The following is a 22,553-nucleotide window of genomic DNA, read 5'->3' as shown; positions in this document are numbered from 1 at the left end:
GGAGATAGGAAGATGGAAGGGGAAGAGAAATGAGGGGGCAAAGAAGGGAGGGGAGGGATAAAAGAAGACAGGCAGAGAGAAAAGAGAGGAGGAAAAAGTAAAGAGGAGCAAATAGAGAGAGAGGGAGACGTGTGTTTCTAGGCGAGTGCTAAAGCAAGCCAGGACAGAATGCACAGCAGATACTCAGAACCGTGCAGCCTCGTCTTATTTGTTCCCCTGCCCATTGCTGTCTGCAGTCTGTCCTTCCTCCTTTTGGTCAGTACACCACATAAGCTAGGCGGTGATCTAACTGTAAAGTCCTGTGCACTGCTCTGCTCTCTCCTAAGGGATTCTTTCTTAAAGTGCTCCCTCTGTTGTCTGCCCCACTTTCCCTTCAGGATGGTCTACTCCAACCTCATCCAGTCCTGTCTTGCTTTCTCTCTGCTTGGACATTTCTGTCTTTCAACAATTGAAAGCTTAGATTCTCATGGTTGCTTCATCAGGGCAATATTGCTTGCTTTTGTTTTGTTTTATTATGTTTTTGGTTTTTTTTTTTGAGACAGGATTTCTCTGTGTAGCCCTGGGCCCTGGTTGTTCTGGAACTCAATGTAGACCAGGCTGGCCTCAAACTCAGAGATCCACCTGCCTTTGCATTCCAAGTGCTGGGATTAAAGGTGTGCACCACCACTGCTCGGCTACTGTTTGCTTTTCTAAATGACAATATGCTCATTAGAAATATTTCCCTACATGCATATAATAGACTCTGATATATTCACCTTTCCATTACCCCCTCTTCACGTATGAATGTGTCGGCGTCTAGTTTATTTTACTTAGTGTGACTATCCTAGTTCCACCCACTTTCCTGAAAATGATGTGCCTTTGCTCTTTTGTGTGAATTAAAAACTTCATGGTGCATGTAAAACCACCTTTCTTCAACCACTCATTAATTAATGGGTACCCAGGCCCATAAAATTTCAAGGATGATTTTTATTTGTGTTGCTCTAATGGCTAAGGTTGCTGAACGCTTTTGCATGGCTCAGCTTAGAGTTTGTGCTCCTCTGGAGAACTGTCGCTTCAGCTCGTGTCCAGCTGTTAGTCATTTATTTGTTCTTGTGTTGTTTGCTTTTTTTAATCCTTTAGGCTGCATCTCAGGATGCAGATAAACAACCGACAGCAATCTGCTTCATTCCGGAGACTCTATCTTGTTTCTGGCCCTTGTTTCCTCCAGGGTGCAGAAACTTTTCAACCCAACAAAATCAAACCTGTTGAGTCTTGCTATTGCTCCCATGGCTGTGGAGTTCAGCTGAGAAAGTATGCCCTGTGACTATATCTTGAAGTGTTTCCCCCAGTAGTCTCAAATATTTAGATGCCATATTAGTTTTTGATCCATTTTGAGTTGATTTTCTTATAGGGAGAGAAATAGGGATCCTCTTTGTCTTCTCTGGGTGGCTGTCAAAGAAGCTGTCATTTCTCCAGAGTGTGTTTTTTTAATACATTTATCAAATTCGGGTGGCTGTGACTGTGTGAGTTTGTTTGTGGGCCCTCTCTCTGTTCCATTGGTCTATGCATCTGTTTCCTACTGATAACTAGCTTAACTAGCTATTTTGTTGCTATGGATCTGTATTATAAATTAAAATCAGATATTCTGGTAACTCTAGCATTGCTTTTATTTATTTATTTATTTTTTGCTCAGGATTACTTTGGCTATTTGGGGGTCTTTTGTGTGTCCATATGGATTTTAGAATTATCACTCTATTTCTGTGAATAATACCATTGGAATTTTGATAGTGATTACATTGAACATGTAGGTTGCTTTCAATAATGTAGTATTTTTCATAATCTTTGTTTCGCTCCTCCATAAACATAGACTGTCTGTCTTCAAGTGTCTTCAGCTCATTCTTCATTGTCATATGATTTTCTTTTTTTAAAAAAAAAATTTTATGGTTTATTTAACTTTTTTTTTATTTTATGTGCATTGGTGTGAAGTTGTCAGATCCCCTGTATTTTCAGACAGTTGTGAGCTGCCATGTGGGTGCTGGGAATTGAACCTGGGTCCTCGGGAAGAACTGTCAGTGCTCTTAACCACTGAGCCATCTCTCCAGCCCCCGTCACATGATTTTCATTGTAAAGATCCTTCACCTCATTGGTTAAATTTCTCTGCATTGGGGGGAGACAGTAGATAGCAATACTGAATAGGATTGCTTTCCTGGTTTCTTCTCAGAAATGTTCATTGTTAACTTATAAGGAAAGTGCTTGTTTTTATGTGATGGGTTTGTACGATGGTTCTCAGATCTAAGCGACTTCTGGTGGTGCTTTAGGGTCTAATTTAAGAACTCATTCTTAACATCTGCCTGACCGCACAGTGAAGTGTTTTCCTTTTCCTATTTCCTTTATGTCTTTCTGTAGTCTTATTGCTGTCCCTACCCAGGACAGGTTGACAGCTAGTGCTTCTGTCCTTCCTTATTATTTAAGTGGAAATGTCCCCAGGGCTCGAACAGCTCTGAACTGGAGCTGGGCAGTTCCTCTCAGCAGGCCAGGGACTCATAGTGGCAGAGCGTTGTGCATGAGGCCCTGGGGATCTCGAAGACTTCAAATAATCTCCTAACTTATGTATTAATTAAGTAATTAAAATGAAATAAGGTATTTTTAAAACTAAGGGCACACCTGCTATGGCACATGTTTGGGGTCAGAAAATGGCTTCCAGGAAGTCAGTCCTCTGTTTCTGGCATCTGGGTCCTGGAGGTAGAACTTAGATCATCAGATGCCTTGGTGGTGAGAGCCTTTACCCGCGGAACCACCTTGCCAGCCCCTGGTTACCAGCCCCTGGTTACAGAGGTTTAAAGAGAATGAACAAACTCCCAACAGATATTCTTAATATGGCATGAATTCCTAAAACTCCAAAAAACTTAAGAAGTGTCCGAATCACAGTGGGAGCTGGATTTAACAGGACTTCACTTTGTACACGTGATCGGTATTTGCTTTCTGAGCTCACGCCGTTGACTGTGTGTTTCTGTTGCACGTTTCCAGCAAAGGGGAATGCTGATCTGCAGAAAGTGATGGAGAGAGTAAAAGCTGTCACGGGTGAGCGCAAAGTCCCGCCGCAAAGGCTTCTTATTGGTTCTGCTATTGTGCTTTGCCACTGGCCGTAATTGCTGTGGGAATTCTGTTACTTTACTCTGTTTAGAAGCATCTGACTAAATTGGACTTTAAAATTAGACTCTTGTTAGTAAAATTTTACTGTTACATCTTGGTAGAGATATACTTATTTTCTGAAATAATTTTGGCAGATCTTTTCTCTTGGTTAATACAATAAAGGTTAATAGAAATATTTAAAATCCACATAATCGAAGCTGAATATAGTAGCACATTCATGTAATCTCAGCACTTGAGAAGACAGAAGCAGGAAGATTGTAAGTTTGATACCAACCTGGACTACACGGCAAGACTCTATCTCAAAATAAGACTCCCATCCCCTCAGAATTTCTGGTTTGTGAAGGTGGATGGTTCCTCCTAAGTAAAGAATAGATATTTTGTTCCTTTCCCATAGACCATGCAGAAGCCTCATTTGGGGCAGACGGCCTTGAAAGACTCTACTTTCCTTTCTGGTTACTAGACACTGTCAGCTTCAAGCAACTAGGAAAGTGCTAATTCTACTAGGGAAATCAGTATTCCTGGAGGATCTACAAGACCTGGCTAGTGTGTGCTGATGTGAACTGGAACATGGATAGGACAGGCTCTTGAGAGTGCTGTATGGAGCAAAGTGGTGTGTGGCATGAGAGGAAGTTTACTGATACTTGGACGGGCTCCTGTAACTCAGACTTGAATGCATGTCAAATGTACTGCTAATATGGCTCCCAGAAGCTGGGAGAACAGTGTTCCATATTAAATTATTTAGAAATTCCAGAAATACTTTTGAGGTATGTGGAGGCAGAACAAAAATGTTTAAAAAAATAGTGTAGAGTCTGTTACAGAAGACAGAAAGAGACATGATGGAGTCACTATGTTTTGTTGACCAAGACAACACGAACAGTGCCTGCTTCTGGTCTCTGGATCCCACTTCCTCTCAGAACCGTGACTTTGACGAGGGAACTCAGCTTCAGCTGTCTTTATAGTTCTCTTGATCCCGGCTTCAGCAGGCTTTCCTTAACGAACAGGAAATGTAGACCCTTTTAAAGGTTGCCATGAGGACTTTGAGCTTTACTACACAACTTGCTACGTCAGCCAGCCAACATTTACAGTTACACTTTCTTTAAAGCTTTTAAAGATACAAATGTGTGTAAGCAAAGGAGTCTTGATTGCACGAGGGCTCTTGTTAGGCATATCGAAATCTAGGCTGCAGGTTAAGTTTTACAAGCAAAACCACATTCAGACTGGCTTGCTCAAAGTGACAACTAGGAGATCTATACAGAACACAGGGACTACAGACTCATAAATGGCTGACCTTTATTCACATGACTCCTATGGGTTGGTCAGGAGCCATGGGATGAAAGCCATCAATCGTTACTTAATAAAAAGAAGAAAGAAAGGGAGAAATTGGAATGGGAAAAGAAAGTAGTGACTATTTCATGTTGATGGCATACCAACTTGTACATAGATTATTTTCCAATTTAATCTAAAATTTTCTTCTAATTTGAGTGTAAGTTGAGCAAATGTTTAAATCAAATTATTAAAAGGTTGTTCTTTTTTGCTACACTACTAGATCATTATACCATTTTTGTGACCCACAATTAAAGCAGTTCTTAAGAGTTTCCAGACAGTCCAATAGGAAGTTGGATTTGTTAATGGTTAGTTATATCATTATTCATGAGTTCTGTGGTATATTGTTCTGTTATAAAAAGCAAAATGTGGAATAATCGTTGTAGATTAATACATGACATATAATAGCAGAATAAAATAAATATGAAATATTTGACAAGTGGCATAAAGTAGAAGTATCTCAGATCCCAACATTATAGACCACATGTAATAATCCTTATATATTTTATTCAGTGAATTATTATTTTTATGTGAAAAACTAAATAGTGATTCAGAGCATATTTTTCAATGTGAGACAGATGTTTTCAAAATGGATTTTATGAGCATTTGTGAACCTATTGTTGGGCTTCACTCTGTCCTCGAAGATCCTAATGCCGTTTATAAACACATGAAGTTGGTGAAGGTGTAAGATCAGATCCATAGCTTCCCTCATTTTCAAAGGGAGTGCATCTCAAAGAAACAAATCCCTTTGAAAGTCACTATTTTCAAGTCAATGATTTTCTCCCATGGTTCTGTCTTTTTCTGAGTAGAAAATGTCAGTATAAAAAATCTGGAAGGTGCTCTAAGCAACGTGGGCATCAAGCTGACCAACAAAGAAATTGAAGACCTGACAAAAAGCCTTCCTGTTGGTGGTAAGTATGATCGATGCCATTGGCTTTTTAATGACTCTGGTTTTGGAGACATAACCTTGTATCTATTGAACTTTCTGTTTCTTAGTTAGGTTCCTACTGCTGTGAAAAAAAAAATCCCTATGACCAAGAGAGACTTGAGTGGCAAAGGGTTTATTTCCTCTTATAGTTATGGTCCATTACAAAGGGAAGTCAGGGCAGAAACTCAAGAAAGGAACCATGGGAGCAACCGTCATGGAGAAACAGTGCTCCCTGACTTGTTTCTCATGGCCTGCTCCACCTGCATCCAGGATGATGCATCCAGCATGATTTGGCCAGGGGTGACACCATCCCCAGTAGGCTGGGCCCTCCCACATCAATCATTAAAAAGAAAACACCCTAAAGACTCAGCTACAAGCTGTCTAATGGAGACACTTTCTCAGTTGAGGTTCCTCTGCCCAGAGACTCTAGCTTGTTTCAAGTAAAGAAAAGCTAACTGGGATGCTGTGCAATCCAGACTGCCTAAGAACTCTTGATCCTCCTGCCCCCACCTCCTGAGTGCAGGGATTACAGCCATGTGCCACCATGTCCAGGTCCACTGGCTTAGGAGCTTTTCGGTTTTATAGACATTTAGCTTCAGAACAAATAAATGAGCTTTTTCTAGGGAGAAATAGTCATGCTGAGTCCGACAGTGCCATAAGAAGGTGGATCCTGGGCACCTGCAGCATGCTCAGGAAAGCTGGCCTCTGGGAAATAGTCACTTTTGAGTCCTGTCTTTTCATTGTCAGATGTGAGACTTGCTCTTTCGTGCGGGGAAAGACAAATACATATTTTTGAAACAAGATTATTTTCTATTTAAATTTTCCTGTGTTTCATAGTTTTATATATTAAGAGTAATTATTTGGGTGATGACTTAAAGTGTTTAACAAGAGCCCCGCTGTCACCCATAGGGCCAAGACTTTAGGTCATTATCTTAGGAGAATGGAGAGTGTTCATTGGTTATTTTGTATCATGTTATGTTTTCTGTTGTAGCTGATAATAAAGTACATCTGAAAACTTTACAAGATGAAGCAAAAGCTTTTACTGGTAAGAACTGGTCATAAGTTATTTTTAAATTATGATTTATGCTTAATCTTATAATAGTATTTTCTGAAATGTAGTATACCTTATAGAGTCATATATTTTCAGTATTCCTCTTGAGAAGATATTTGCATCACTGATCCACAAATTTATTTGTTTGTTTGTTTGTTATTTTATAAGTAAACAGCAAAGTCTGTTTTTTAATAATGTCTTACTTTTTTGCTACTTTTTTCCAATAAAATGGTGTCATTATTTACCAACATCAGAACTAGATAGTTACAATAAGAGAATAAAGCATTTAAAAATATATAACTAATATCTTGCAAAACAGCATAAACTTTTGACAAAATAGAGGAAATATATAATGTTTTAATTATATTTTTATTATGCTATTGTTCCTAAATATCCAAACAATTATATAACCTTTCTGTGCTACCTGGTACTGTTTTCATCACTAGGAATGTGCAATGGGATCTACATAATGTAGTGACTTGTAACAGATAAATTCTGTTTTAAACTTACAGCGAATAATTTCTGTCGGAAGGTTTAACATCTCTTTCCCATTTGTTCATGCGTCAGAAGCAGCAGTGGTAGAAGTGTATTTGTAGGTGATTCACAATAATTTGGTTATTCCCTAATATCATATGAATGTTCATCTTTTTAAGGTGAAAAAATTGACTCTAGTGACCTCCAAAGTACACTGAAGACTCTGGGGATTGAGCTTTCCAACAAGGACTTGAAGCAACTCCTGAAAACGCTGCCCGTCGATGGTGAGTCACACCCATGTGTCATGCCAGTGGCAGATCCCTCCCAGGGAATTTGGCTTAGTGGGCTTTTGAGTATTCAGTCTTTACAAAAATTCCAGAAGTTAATGCAAAGGCACGTTTGACTTGAAAGTAAATTGTCAGTACTCCTCGGACACCGGCTGAGAGTGTTCAGCACATTGTCGTTTGAGGACTGGAACAACTGCAGAATAAAAAAAATATGCTTTCTATATCTTATTGTGTTGCATTATATCATAGAATAATTTAACTAATAAATGACTATAAAGTCCAAGAGTGGATAAATTTTATGAAAATGAAAAATAATTGCATTTAAATGTTGATGCTGTGTGACTTTGAAAGACCAGTTTTGATGACATCTCACTAAAATGCATCCTGCTGCAATCATGTAATTTGTACTGTTTGGTGACTCTCCGTGTCAGTGTTGGAGAGATCTGAATGCTGCCTCTTTTTACAGATAATGAGAAGGTGTTTCAAAACAGACTGCTGAAAGACTTGAGGAACAGCAGACGTGAGTAACCACGAGAAGGCGTTTGACCACCCTCTGCTGTTGAATTTGCATTAGTTCAGTACAGAGATTTGTGTTGCCTCTTGAAGAATATTTGTTTTTTTTCTGGTAATCATCTGTATTGTATAAGGACCTTTCTGCTGTCTTGTATTTTACAAACTTTCCCGAAGAAGAATGATATAATATATATATATATATATATATATATATATATATATATATATATAGAGAGAGAGAGAGAGAGAGAGAGAGAGAGAGAGAGAGAGAAAGCAGAGAGAGAGTACAGTTGTTGTGACCTACGCCTTTAATCAGCACTCTGGAAGCTGAGGCAGGAGAATCACTGTTAGTTTAAGGTCAGCCTGAAGGTTATAATGAATTACAGGCTGCCCAGACTACACTGGGAATACTCTGGCTCAGAACAAAATAAACTGGGAGGTTGGGGGCGAGGAGGAGGAGAAAGGGAGGCAAATGGACAGAAAGAAAATATAAGACAGAACGGGCCGGCAAGAGGGCTCAGTGGTGGGGAAAGGTGCCTGCTGCCGAGCCTAACGGCTTGAGCTCAGTGCCCCAGAAACACGAGTTCGGAAGAGAGAACTGACTCCCACAAGTTGTCCTCTGACCACCACATACACATAAGTATTTCACACGTGCGCACACATGCACACACATACACACACACACACACACACACACACACACACACATTAATTAATGAATAGCTTTTGGACCATGAGTGGGTGTTTTAGAAGAAGAAGAGGAGGACAACAGGAAGGAGGAGGAAAAAAATAACCAGGAAAATCATCTGAAACCATTTAGGGAACAAATGAATCCCTTTCCTTGTGGGGATTATTGATTTGTGTCTTTTCCTTAGCTCTGCCCCACTTCATGTTCTCATGTGTAGACACTTTTAAATGCTGAGAAAATAAATTAGTATTTAACCCTGCTCTAATCTTTTAGGGAACCGAATGAAAATCTCTTATAGTTTTGTTCTTAAATGTTGACAGTTAGTTATATTAGACTATACTATACAGTTAGTTATACTAGACTTTTGTTCTTTTGTTCTTAAATGTTGGCAGTTAGTTATACTAGACTATGGGAGCGTTCTCTTTTCCCATACATATTAAGTGGTAAAATCTACTAGTTAAACATGTGTGCACTTTAGAATGCCTTCGAGTCTCAATGCTTTAGAACCACCCACTTTTCTCCATTTCCTTTCGTGTTCACTAGGAGGGAAGGTTGATGTAAATAAACTGGATGCTGCTTTAGAAGCCCTAAACATCAAGCTTACAGAAAAGGAACTTGTCCAGGTGAAGGATATTCTGAAAGATGGTGAGTGGTACAGGAAGTTTGATTTTTAAATAGAAGTTGAGTTTGCAGGATTAGTTATGAGTGCTTTAGGACTTAATTTACTTTTAACCTGAGAGATTTTAATAGCTTTCAGAAGAACTTTTAATGAAACAAATGAGACACCTCATTTTTTTTTTGTCCCTTTAAAACCTGTAACCTGAGCAGGCCTGATGGCCCAGCAGGTAAGGGCGCTCTCCACCGAGCCTAATGATGGGAGCGGCCACATTGTAGAAGGAGAATAAATCCTGTAAGTTGTCCTTTGACCTCCACATGTACACCACAGTGTATGCACACCACCCACCCACACGTGTGCACCCTGGTGTATGCACACCACCCACCCACACATGTGCACCCTGGTGTATGCACACCACCCACCCACACGTGTGCACCCTGGTGTATGCACACCACCCACCCACACGTGTGCACCCTGGTGTATGCACACCACCCACCCACACGTGTGCACCCTGGTACATGCACACCACCCACCCACACATACACAAAATAAATAAAAATATGACATTTTAAAACTGAAAACCTTTTGTTTTTTCTTCCATACATCCCAGAGTAGGGGTTTTGTGCTAGTGATGAGGTAAGAATTACTGTTTGATTTTAGGAAAACAGGATCTGAAGCCTGATTTTTCTCACTGATCCATATCTCATTGACATTAATATAGTGTATTCCATGTGTTCAACCATTCTTCCTTCTTCTAGTCGTGGATTTTGAAATTTCCTGCCTCCATCTATCCTCTCTTCCTATTCCTTTCTGAATTTTGTCGCTGCGACAATTGCATAGGGAAGCAAGATTATGCTGCTAGTTTTTGAGATGTGCACAGATTGGGTGTGATGGTGCACATGTGTAATAACAAAACCTGGGGACCTGAGGCAGGGGAATTCTGAATTCGAGTTCAGGCTTGGTTACTTGGTAACTAAGATCCTTTCTCAGAGAGCAAAAATGAGTTGACTAGGTGGCTCAGCAGTCTAGAGCACTTGCTCTCAGGGAGGTCCCAGGTTCAGTTCCAAACATGGCTGCTGAAAATCATCCATAGCTCCAGTTCTAGGAGACCCAGCATCCTCTTTTGTCCTCCGCAGGCTCTAGGCATGTATTGGTGTGCATACATACATGCTGCTAAAGCACTCACACATATAAAATCTTTTTTATTTTTCTCTTTTCTTTTCTTTTCTCTGTAACTTTGGGACGTGTCCTGGAACTAGCTCTTGTAGACCAGGATGACCTTGAACTCACAGAGATCTGCCTGCCTCTACCTCCTGAGTGCTGGGATTAAAGGCGTGCACCACCACCAACAAGACAAAATAAATTTTTTAAAATTAAGAAAAAACCCAGAAGCTACAGAGATGGCTCACACAGCATAGCACTTGCTGTAGGAACATGAAAGCCTGAGCTTGAATCCATAGCACCACACAAAAGCCGGTCGACAGTAACAGATTGCTTCTGTGTCCAGCTCAGTGAAGGATGGCAGAGAAAGACACATGGCATTAACTGCTGCTATTGTTATTAATGTAATAGTAATAATAAATGTGAATAGTGAAAATACACATAGCATACTTCTTAGAGCCATGAGCATTCTTAGAGGCTGTGTACCAACCTGTTACCAAGGACTACAATAATTAAAGAGAGACAAGAAAAGAAGGAAAATGACTTTACTTACACACTTGTGGTTTTTTTGCAAAGTGTAATTATAATTTTAATTTGATTCATTTTAACTTAAAATGGGTACAGATGATACAGCAAGCTAATGACTAACCTAATACCAGCCGGTTGGTTTGAGGAGTCACTAACCTGATCACTCAAGTCATTTCTGCTGCCTCCTCCCAACCCCAAATTCCTTGCAGCTTAACATGGGTCTTCGTTTCAGTCAGCAGCTGACAACACAAGATGACGGTCTTTGCAAATACTGAGAAAATCATGACCTTGATAAGTAAAGGTGGAGGACTGCTCAGTCCCAAGCAAAGCCACTTAGAATATGTCTGTGACATGCTTTTTGTTAACGATTGGAGAAGAAAAATGTCACTTTTTATATTTTTTGTTCCAAAGTTTCAAAGGATGTGATAGCGCAAAATAATAGAATTTTGCCAGAAGGTCACACGCCAACACTGCCACAAGTCAATATTTGTTAACTTTTGTACTGAAGATTATGGAGTGGCTAGAATTATAACTTGATTTTTCTTAAATATAAGAAGATAAGATTATTTCACAATTTACCTTTTGTTCAAACATTTTTAGAATATCTTTGCTCATTATTTACTATCAAATGTAAGTCTTCGTTTTAGTTAGATTTACTTTATTAGTTTACTTAGTACATAATTAATCTTAAATATAAAGGATCTCTTGAGAGATACAGCTTTTTCTGAGTCTGTGCTATTATTCCCCTCTTCTCTTAGGAGGCCATAAGAAAATTGATATGGGAAAACTGGTGGATAAAATACAGTCTATCATAGGTAAGAAGAAAGTTAGCAAATAGATGCAACTGTAATTTCTTTTATAGTAAACTGATTTTGCTTTTCTCTAATTAGACATTTTTGAGAAAACACCAAGTAATAAAAATATACTCAATCGTATGTAAGGATTTTTAATATAAGTTTTAAGATTTAATGGTTTTAAGAGAGAACTTGGGCTTTTTAAACTCTGAAGTTAAAATGTATGCTTCAGTGAAATAATAATTTATATTTAAAGACTGCTCAAGTCAAAGTAAAAACATTTAAGTACAAGAAAAAATTGACAACATATCAGGTCAAAAAGGTGAGAGCCTTCTTCAATTTTTTCTGTTTTTAAAGTTTATATATTTAACTTTATATACATATGCAATGTATTTTGATCACATTCACCTACTACTCCTTCCACTAACTCCTCCCAACTGGATGTCCTGTGAGTCAGTCTGAGGTGCAGCCATGTTCCTGAGTGTGGTTGACAACAGGGTCCTCATCCTTAAAGAAACTGACTCTCTCCACAACTATCAGTGTTCAGAGCTCCTCAGCTAGGAGTGGGGGCTCATGACACTCCCATACTGGAATGTTGATTGGCTTCATCTTGTCCAGACAACTCCGGCTGTTGTGGGTTGATGAGCACAGCTGTCCTGCCGTGTCTGAGGACGCTGTTTACCCTGGTCCTCTCCTGCTACTGGCTCTTGCAATCTTTCAACTCTATGGCTGTCTTTTCAGAGGTGCTCCCCAGGTCATGCAGGGAGCAAGTTATTTTGTTCTCTTAAAACTTTTGAGTAGAGGGAAGTCAGGGATGGTGATGCATCTGAAAGTTCTTTTATGGTACGGGGTTGTTTTACCTATCCTGAGGTTTTTTTCTGTTTTTCCCTATGAAGTTGAGTATTGTTCTTTCAATGTCTGTAAAGAATTGTGTTGGAATTTTAATGGGAGTTTTGTTGAATCCATAGATTGAAGACTTGAAATGGTTGGCTTACATATCTTTCACTTGCTGGATTAGAGTTACACCAAGATACTTTGCTTTATCTGGCTATTGTGAAGGGTGCTCTTTCCCTTATTTTAATCTCAGCTGTTTGCTGTTCGTGTATAGAAAGGCTCCTGTTATTTCTGAGCTAATTTGTATCCAGCCACTTCTCTGAAAGTGTTTAACTGCAGAAGGAGTTCCCTCGCAGATGTTTTGGGGTCATTTGGGTATGTTGTTATATGTCTGTCTGCAAATAGCCATACTTTGACTTCTTCCTTTCCAATTTGTATCCCCTTGATCTCCTTTTGTTGTCTTATTGCTCTAGCTAGAATTTCGAGTACTATATTGAATAGATATGCAGAGAGTAGACAGCCTTGTCTTGTCCCTGACTTTAGTGGAATTGCTTTAAGTTTTTTCTCCATTAAATTTGATGTTGACTACAGGCTTGCTATAAATTGCCGTTATTATGTTTAGGCATGTCACTTGAATCCCTGTTCTCTCCAAGACTCATGAAGGGGTATTGAATTTTGTCAAAGGCTTTCCAGCATCTAATGAGATGATCATGTAGTTTTTTTCTTTCAGTTTGTTTTTATAGTGGGTTATATTGACAGATTTTCATATGTTGAACCATCACTGCATTCCTGGGATGAGACTACTTGATCATTGTGTGTAGTCGGAGGCTGCTTGTTCATTTCCTGGCTGTCCAGACTCAGAATAATCACACAGAAACTATATTAATTGCAATACTGTTTGGATAATAGCTTAAGAATATTTCTAGCTAGCTCTTACATTTTAAAATAACCCATTTCTATTATTTTATATTTTACCATGAGGATTGTGGCCTACCAGTAAGGTTCTGGCTGGCTGTCTCCTTCCGCGGTTACATGGCATCTCTCTGACTCTGTCTACTCTCTCTGTACATCTGTTTGGATTTTCTGCCTGCCTTTACTCTGTTAAGACATTGGCCAAAAGCAGCTTCTTTATTAACCAATGGCAATAAAACATATTAACAGCATAAGAGGGGAATCCCACATCAATGGTGAATGATATTTTTGATGTGTCCTTGGATTTATTGAGAGTTTTTGCATCAGTGTTCATGAGGAAAATTGTTCTGTAATTCTTTGTTGAGTCCTTGTGTAGTTTGGGTATCAGGGTGATTGTGGCCTCACAAAATGGATTCAGCAATGTTCCTTCTGTTTCTATTTTGAAGAATAATTTGAGGACTATTGGTATTAGTTCTTTTTTGAAAGTCTAGTAGAATTCTAAGTTAAACCCATCTATGCCTGGGTTGAGTTTTTTTGTTTTGTTTTGGTTTGGTTTTGGGGGGGGGCGTTGGGAGCCCTTTAATGACTGCTTCTAGTTTCTTGGGGGTTTGTCAGGAACCTTATTTTTGGGGTGACTTCTGTTGCAGTCCTAGCCACAGTGGATTCATACGTTCCAGGGTAGGGGCATAAGGATCAGAAAATTAGGTAGGAGGAAAAGAGATAAGAAAGAAACATAGAGACATAGAATAGTATCAGGAGGGTTACTAAGTGAATACTGAATGCTGGATTTTTCTTCTGCCTTCTGAGTTCTGAGTTCACCCATGTTTAATTTTCCATACATTTTTATAGCCTAATACAAAAAGGGATAAGAAGGCAAAAGACTGCTTTAACATGATACAAAAGACAACTAGAATAGTTACTTGCCCCAATACTTGAGACATCAAGTCAATATTTCTTGAGAAAGGCATTCTGTTGTTTAGGCAGTGAGCCCACCCTAGACCAAGTGTCTTGAAGTCAGCCACTCCCTAGGTCAAACCTCCTGATTCCAAAGAAGGAACAGAGGTATGCTTGAATTCTCTGACCTTTAGTCAGGGTGGAGTGAATCTACCTCTATGGATCATTTTCATGTTCAGAACACCAAATAACCACATCCTAGGTCAGGGTGTGTAGCCACAGTTGTTGTCAACAACTTTAAGCACCCTCAAACTCTATGACCTTCAGACAAGGTGGAATAGGCTCACATTTTTGGGCCTCCACAGGGGTTATAGGTCTATTTATTGTTTATCTGATCTTGATATAATTTTGGTAAGTGATATCTAGCAAGAAAATTGTCTATTTCTTTTAGATTTTCCATTTTTGTGGAATACAGGTTTTTAAAGTATGGCCTAATGATTCTTTGGATTTCTTTGGTATCTGTTGTTATGTCCCCCTTTTGGTTTCTGATTTTGTTAATTTGGCTATTTTCTCTCTGCCTTTTAGTTAGTTTTGGATAAGGATTTGTCTGTTTTGTTGATTTTCTCAAAGAACCAACTCTTTTTTCATTGACTCTTTATATTATTCTCTTTGTTTCTATTTTATTGATTTCAGCCCTGAGTTTGATTATTTCCTGCTGTCCACTCCTCTTGGATGTGTTTTTGTTCTTGAGCTTTTAGGTATGCTGTTAGGCCAGTAGTATGAGATCTCTCTAATCTCTTTATGAAGACACTTAGAGCCATAACTTTCCTCTTAGCACCACTTTCATTGTGATCCATAAGTGTGACTATATTGTGCATTCATTTTCATTGAATCCTAGGAAGATTTTTTTAACTTTCTTTCTTTATTTCTTCCTTGACCCAGTGGTAAATTACTAGAGAGTTATTTAGTTTCCATGAGTTTGTAGGCTTTCTGTTGATTCTGTTGATATTGAAATCCAGTTTTAATCCATGGTAGTCTGATAAGATGCAGGGGGTTATTTTAATTTTCTTGTATATTTTGAGACTACTTTCTGACTGATAATATGGTCAATTTTGGAGAAGGTTCCATGGGATGCTGAGAAGAAGATATATTCTTTTGTATTTTGGTGAAATGTTCTGTAGATATCTGTTAGGTCCACTTGAATCATAAAGTCTGTTCCATTATTTCTATGTTTAGCTTCTGTCTGGATAGCCTGTCCATTGGTGAGAGTGGGGTGATGAAGTCTCCCACTATTAGTGTGTGGGGTTTGATGTGTGATTTAAACATTACTAAATGTTACTTTCACACATATAGGTACCCTTGCATTTGGAGCTTAAATGTTAAAAATTGAGGCATGGTCTTTGTAGATTTTTTTTCCTTTGATGAGTATGAAATGTCCTTCTTTATCTTTTTTGATTAATTTTGATTTGAACTCTATTTTGATGGATATTAGGATATTAACACCAGCTTGTTTCATAGGTCCATTTGCTTGGAAAATCTTTTTCCAAGCTTTTACTCTGAGGTAATGTCTGTCTTTGATGTTGAGATATATTTCTTGTATGCTACAGAAGGATGGATCCTGTTTTCATGTCCATTCTGTTAGCCTGTGTCTTTTTATCAATACATTGAGTCCATTGATATTGAAAAATATTAATGAACAATGATTGTTAATTCCTGTTATTTTGTTGGTGGTGGCGGCGGCAGCAGTGTGTGTGTGTGTGTGTGTGTGTGTGTGTGTGTGTGTTCCTACTTTGGATTTTGCTGGTATGAGATTATCTATTGCATATGTTTTTCTAGGTGTAGTTAACTTCCTTGGACTGGAGTTTTCCTTCTAGTACCTTCTTTAGGACTGGATTTATGAATAAATGTTGATTAAATTTGACTTTGTCATGGAATATGTCATTATCATCTGTAATAACTAAATAATTCTCTCAAATGTCATGTATCTGCAGGAAATGAAATTGATGTCCATGATGTGGATAAAGTTCTTGGAGACATGGGAATAGAAATTACAGACTCAGAACTTTCCAAAATAATGAACAGTGTACCCGTGGATGGTAAGCTCCTCCGCTCAGAATAAAACCCCAAGTGAGGCTTATTGTTAAACTGTGGAAACCTCTAAAATTGTCTCTGCTTACTTGCTTGCCAAATAGTAATTGTCCTATGCCATATCATCTTAAATAATCTCACAGCTCCGTCCAGATATCCAACACTTGATATATAAGACTGTTTGAGCAGCAAGGTGATACCACAAGTGGTATCATGTGATAGATCATAACCAAACATTAGACAACTTAAATGCTTTATAATACTACTCTGAACATAGGATTGTGAACTAATTATGAAATGTGAATTTTATTTTAAATTTGGACCTCATCCTCAAGGCATCTCATTATGCATCTTCAAATATCCACAAATCAGAAAAAAAATCAAAGCACTTCTGCTTCTAAACAGTTGAATAAGGGATGCTAATCTATATGTCTTAAGAGTACTAATGCCTTCTAATCCTTAGTTTGAAAATCAATAATTATATCATCTTCAGGTAAGTTCAGTTGTATTTTTATTAATTTTATTCCATTGAACCATCTAGCATGTAACCAAGAGTATATGTGTTGGAGGAGGCCGCTTGTTGGTTTCCAGCCACCTGGCTAGCTTAGACCCGAAATAATCACATAAAAACTGAATATTTAAATCACTACTTGGCCCATTAGCTCTAACTTCTTATTGGCTAACTCTTACATATTAATTTAATCCATCTCCATTAATCTATGTATCGCCATATGGCTGTGGCTTACTAGGTAAAGTTCTGGCATCTGTCTCCGGCAGGGCTACATGGCATCTCTCTCTCTCCGCCTTCCTTCTCCCAGCATTCAGTCCAGTTTTCCCCACCTACCAAAGTTCTGTCCTATCAACAGGCCAAGGCAGTTTCTTTATTCATTAACCAATAAAAGCATCACATAGACAGAAGGACCTCCCACACCATGCATGAGAAAAAAGAAAGTAGAAGGTGATCTAATAGGAAACTAAGGAGATAAAAGGGAGGAAAAGATGTGTTGTAGCAAGTTAGTGAACTTAGGACATTCCACACATCCTGTATAATTTCATTACTTATTGGGAAATCAGAAAAGCCCGTGACAATTTAAAGGAAAGTCTCTAAAATTACTGGTTCATGAAGCTCCACATTGCTCTTCTGTGATCTGAACAGATCTTTTCCTGCAGATGGGAAAGTCTATATGAGAAGGTTGCTGGACAGTATGCAGTTTTTTAAAGGTAAGAGGGACTCTTAGTCAAGTGGGTGAATCTGAGGCCCCTGTGCTAGCCATTTGTACCATATCCTTGTGGTTAAAGTGTGGATCCTGCCACCTAGAACTCAGATTGCCAGATACGTGTGGGCTTTTTCGTCACCCACCTATGTTTCACCCAGTGGTTTCTTCTGATGTAACTTGGAAAGAGTGTCTCTGCCCTCATGCAGGTTTTTTAGACTTTTAATGGAGGAAGAAAATAATGAAACCAAATTCATACACCATCTGAACATGCTATTGGCATATCAACCAGCTCCATACACCATCTGAACATGCTATCAGCACATCAACTAGCTCCATACACTGTCTGAACATGCTAATATTTTTACTTGAATTGACTTTTAAGTAAAATGCTTCCAAGTTAGACTTGAAACCCAGCATCTTTAATATACTAAAAGTTGGTTATAAATACAACAAGAGCAAAATAAGATTAATTAAAAACATTGAGTGTATGTAACGTTGATGTAACTTTGTGAGGCATCACTGTGTCTCTTCCAACTTTCTCTGGGGTATCTTCTTCACAGAGATGGAAGTGACAAGCTCTAGCTCTCTACTGCATTGGCCCAGTAGCAAAGCCCTCATTCGGTCCTGCTTGTCTGAATGAAAATAACAAACAGAATCCTCAGGAATTAAGTTTTCTCCACAGTTGAAGAACACTAACTTTTGCTTCTCTCTCCCTCCCTCCCTCCCTCCCTCCCTCCCTCCCTCCCTCCTTCCCTCCCTCTCTCTCTCTCTCTCTCTCCCCCCCCCCACAGGAGGAAAGGTTGATTCCAGTAGAGTAGACAAGGTTTTGGAAAATAAAGGGATGACTCTCTCTCAAAAGGAGCTTGAAGACCTAATAAAAAACCTGAAAGTTGATGGTGAGAATTTTGACTATTATTGAGCTCTCAGGACAAAAACTAATCATAAAAGCGTATTTTTAATAAGTACTTACTTGACATCAAAAAAGCTGTTCTGAAAACTTGGTTCTAAAAAAAGAACATAGCCTGTCTCTGGCCGGCTTCATGCAGATTTTAGACAAAGATTTTAAGCAACATCACCCCTCCCACCATATCTTCCAATTATAACTCATTTTTACTCTACCTTTTTCGTTTTGTTCTGTTTGTTTTTGAGACAGAGTCTCACTCTGTAGAGCAGGCTGGTTTCGAATTCGCAGAGATCCACCTATCTCTGCCTCCTCAGTGTTGGGATTTAAAGGTGTGCAACAGGCTGACTTAAATCTTTTCTTATCTAGAGAAAGTAGGGAGATTTGATAGTGTTACTCAGATTTCAATCCACCCCCTTGGCCATCTTCCTGAGTGGATGGCCTGAGCACTTTTTTTTAAAGGGAGAAGCACTGAGTGTTTATGTCCTTTAGTATAACTAAAGTAAACCCACTCCACATAGCGGCCTTCCAACTCAGCGCCCACGTGTCTGTCTCTTTCTTTCACATGGGTCTCTTGGAGGAAAGTCTAGGGTAGACAGCATGAACTACAGCTTCCTAAACTACGGGTCATGACCTATTAGAAGTGCTGTAAACGAGTGGGAGCTGTAAAAAATGACAACATTAAAAGATTCCCGAAAGCTAGACGGCCAAAACTTAATTCAAAATTAAACACAGAAGGAATCTGAGGTATCCTGAGTGCTCATCCCCACTGCACTGGGCAGCTTCATAGCAGCCTTGGTTGTGAGCACACAGAGGCGCTCAGCACCCTCTGTGTGGTCACACCACACAGCAGCAGTGAAAGCCACCTGTAGTGTTGGCGTGGACTAAGACGACTGTGTGTTGTGAGCTGCAGTGGTTTTGCTGTACGTTCAGTTTCTCAGCCTCCTATGTGGATCTCAGACACGTGCCATCCTGCCTCACCCTGTGTGTGCGCTTCCGTCTTCTGTGTTAAACGATTTTAATACGTGTGAATTGAGAATAGCATATTTCATTTCAATCAACTTATCATTATAAAGGGTTTTTTTTTTTACTTCCAGTGTTATGTCTTGCTTTACAGACTACTTTGTGCAGTGTTACCAATGTTGCAGATACCTCTGTCCTGCTCACACAGCCTGTCTTTGCCTTCCTTTTCCACATGTTTAAAGGGAACGCTTTATGAATAACTTATAATTGGAGTGATTTTATTGAGTCTCTTGATCTCTGCTTTTCAAATGAAGCTTTTATTACATTTAATGTTATTACCAATACAAACCTATACAATGTGGTTGCTGGGTTTGTCTGAGTGTTCACATCTGTAACCTTAACATCTACCAAGACAGAACATTTCCACTCAGCCGTGAGCTCCCTCGCGCCCTATCCTAAACCATCTCCACCCAACCCAAATGCAGCTGATACTCTGGTTTTTCTCAAACTAGTTCTGCCCACCCAGGACAACATGTAGTGTAGCCACTGTGTGTATTCTTTTATAAAATCTGTCTCTCTTCTTTCTAATACTACACAATAAGAATTAGTGGCCCGAAGCAACTATATTTTGCGATTACAAATTCTGTAGGTGAGAGTCAGATGTGACTTGGTGGGTTTGACTCCTTTCTGGTCTGTGACATCTGAAGTTGGCTTTGGAGCCATTGGCAGACTCATCTCTCATGTGCAGTGTTGATGGCAAACATTGGGTTGAGATTGGGACAGTCTGTTTCTTTCCACCTGAATGCCCATGGCGTTTTAATGCATCAGCTAGTTTGAGCTCACAGCATGGGCAGTGAGATCCAAGTTCAAGCATCCTAATAGACAAGGAGATAGAAACTGCATTCTTTATGTCACATAACCTCGAAAGCCACGTCACACTGCTTTCACCACGTTATTGCCTAAGGAGTTGCCAGGCCCTGCTACATTCCATGTAGCTTCTGGGTGAGGAACGTATCAGCCACATCCCACAAAAGGCATGTGGAGTGAGAGAAATATTTCACGCATGTTACTATCACTAGTGAAGCTGCTGAGGACATGACACTGTATCTTCCCACCTCAATGGTGCTAAGAGTTCTGTTTGTCTTCACTCATTATCAGCGTTCGGTGTTATCAGTTTGGGTTAGCATTAATACTGGGGAGCAAGTGCAGACCCACACCTGCACTAGGGGAAGACCTCACTGCCGAGCTGACCTCCCCAGGCCCTGCTTTCAGATGTGGACTCCTAATCATCCTACCCCCAAATGGCTTTAATTTGAATTTCCCTGATTAATAAAGATACTGAGTACTTCTAAAAGTGCTTATTAGAAATGTTGTGCCTCTTTTCTCCCTGTAGGCGAGAGACAATTTTGCTTTACTTGGTTTCATTTTAAAATGAACTTAAAATTAAGGTTTTTAACTAAGATATGTAGAACTGGCTATTGTTAGAATACATGGTATTCATGCATAAAAGTATTAAAAATAAATAAATAAAAATAAAGAGGTTTTCTCAATGGTCCTATTCATAAACACCAGAAAACTACATCAGGTTACAAAGTACATTTAGGGTATGATCATTTATATGTATGTATGCTTAATTGGTAAGTAATGGTAATTATTACAATTTCATTCAAAACCTAAAATTCTCTGTGTATACTTCATTTAATATGGTCTGGCTAAACTTTTTTTGCTTACTTTAGATTATTTATCTTACACTGCCCTTAAGGTTTCCTTATGCTTGGCACACCAGTCCCACCTCAGGCAGATGTTTGTTCAGTGTTACTATCTGGAATCCATTTCTTCTCTTGAGCAAATAAATACAATTAACTCCTTAGCTCGACACCATTTTCATAGTCTCGTTGTGATGTTTCTGTCCAATTTGTTTTGTGTCTTACAGAAAACCGTAAAACTGAATTTCAAAGGTTCATAAATGAAGCAAAAGTTTTCACAGGTAGGCCATTACTAAGATGTTTTATTTTATTATGTTGTTGTATTTTGCTTGGTCTTCCCCAATATTACATCATAAGTTTATAATTATTTTAAATATTTATAATGAATTTTTTACATCCACTTTACTTCTGCCTTTGATCTTGAATTAGAGTTCAGCCATACTTCACTAATGTTTTAATGCTGGGTCTTAGATCAGCTATTCATTAGTTGAAAGGTTATTCCCTCCCTCCCTCCCTCCCTCCCTCCCTCCCTCCCTCCTTCCCTCCTTCCTTTCCTTCCTTTCCTTTCCTTCCTTCCTTTCCTTCTTCCCTTCTTTTTAATTGTTTTGAGACAAGACCCTGCTGTGTAACCCAGGATGACCTTGAACTTACTGTGTAGTGATAGGGCAGTCTCGAACTTTAGCGCCTCCTCCTCCCACATGCTGGAATTACAGGCACAAGCCTCCATACCCGTTCTTTATTCTTTTCACCCCTCCCATCTGACCGTCTTTGCCAAGGCTTATACTCGGCACCTTCTTACACCTCATTGCCTCACCCACCTCTAGGCTTTGTGAGCTTTTAAGTTAATTGGCTCTTCTTTAGAATCTAGGCAAATACCCAAATAATAATAATAATAGCAATACTTCAGAGGATTAACATGAATTGAGCTGCTCTAGTCATAATCACATCTTGCAGCATTCGGGGTGACTAGGTAAGCCTGACTCAGTGGCCCTTTATAGATTCTGATTTTCTTCAGGGTTGAGTTGTCTTTTTGCCAACAGGCTTAGGAGACCATGCTCCTTTTTTTATCAAAAATCAAGATATATGTTACTAGGAAATGTGTGAGGAGGTGACTGTAAAGGTAACATTGTGCAGACCAGCATTTTCATCATTTCAGACCCTAAAATGATCACCAACAAGTTTTTTTTTTCTTTCAAAGGAGATAAAGTTGATACAAATAGACTTAAAGCTGTTTTGGAAAACCTCGGTATTGAACTCAATCCTAACCAACACTCAAGTCTGCTGAATATGTTGCCAGTTGATGGTAAGTGTCATGGGTACCACCGGGGCTTGTTAGATAGTTTGGTTTTGTGTCTATGTAAAGAGATTCCCAAACACACCAAAAATGCTTGAAAACTATTAAAACCTAATGATGATGCAAATAAAATCTCATCACTTAGATCTTAATCTAAAAATCATCAAAATTTCAGCTATAGGTTTGCACCAAAGTGCTATGCTGGATTTGTTTTTTAAAGAGGAACAGGGAGGGAGGGAAGGGAGGATG

At 39.0% G+C, this 22,553-nt stretch overlaps 1 protein-coding gene across 1 annotated transcript in view; it reads left to right on the top strand.

Annotated features, from left to right (window-relative positions):
* Positions 1-22,553, top strand: part of Efcab3 (EF-hand calcium binding domain 3) — a 362,829-nt gene that overhangs the window by 228,201 nt on the left and 112,075 nt on the right. The window contains exons 109-120 of the mRNA XM_087909544.1: positions 3,007-3,060; positions 5,265-5,366; positions 6,375-6,428; positions 7,088-7,192; positions 7,662-7,715; positions 8,940-9,041; positions 11,460-11,516; positions 16,127-16,231; positions 17,394-17,444; positions 18,232-18,336; positions 21,238-21,291; positions 22,209-22,313. Of these exons, the coding sequence (XP_087765670.1) occupies positions 3,007-3,060; positions 5,265-5,366; positions 6,375-6,428; positions 7,088-7,192; positions 7,662-7,715; positions 8,940-9,041; positions 11,460-11,516; positions 16,127-16,231; positions 17,394-17,444; positions 18,232-18,336; positions 21,238-21,291; positions 22,209-22,313 (948 nt within the window). The remainder of the gene's footprint in view (positions 1-3,006; positions 3,061-5,264; positions 5,367-6,374; positions 6,429-7,087; positions 7,193-7,661; positions 7,716-8,939; positions 9,042-11,459; positions 11,517-16,126; positions 16,232-17,393; positions 17,445-18,231; positions 18,337-21,237; positions 21,292-22,208; positions 22,314-22,553) is intronic.

Source organism: Myodes glareolus, chromosome 9 (assembly GCF_982192425.1).
Source record: "Myodes glareolus chromosome 9, mMyoGla1.1, whole genome shotgun sequence".
In the NCBI taxonomy this organism is placed as follows: domain Eukaryota; kingdom Metazoa; phylum Chordata; class Mammalia; order Rodentia; family Cricetidae; genus Myodes; species Myodes glareolus.
This window is presented reverse-complemented; position numbering and strand designations above follow the sequence as displayed.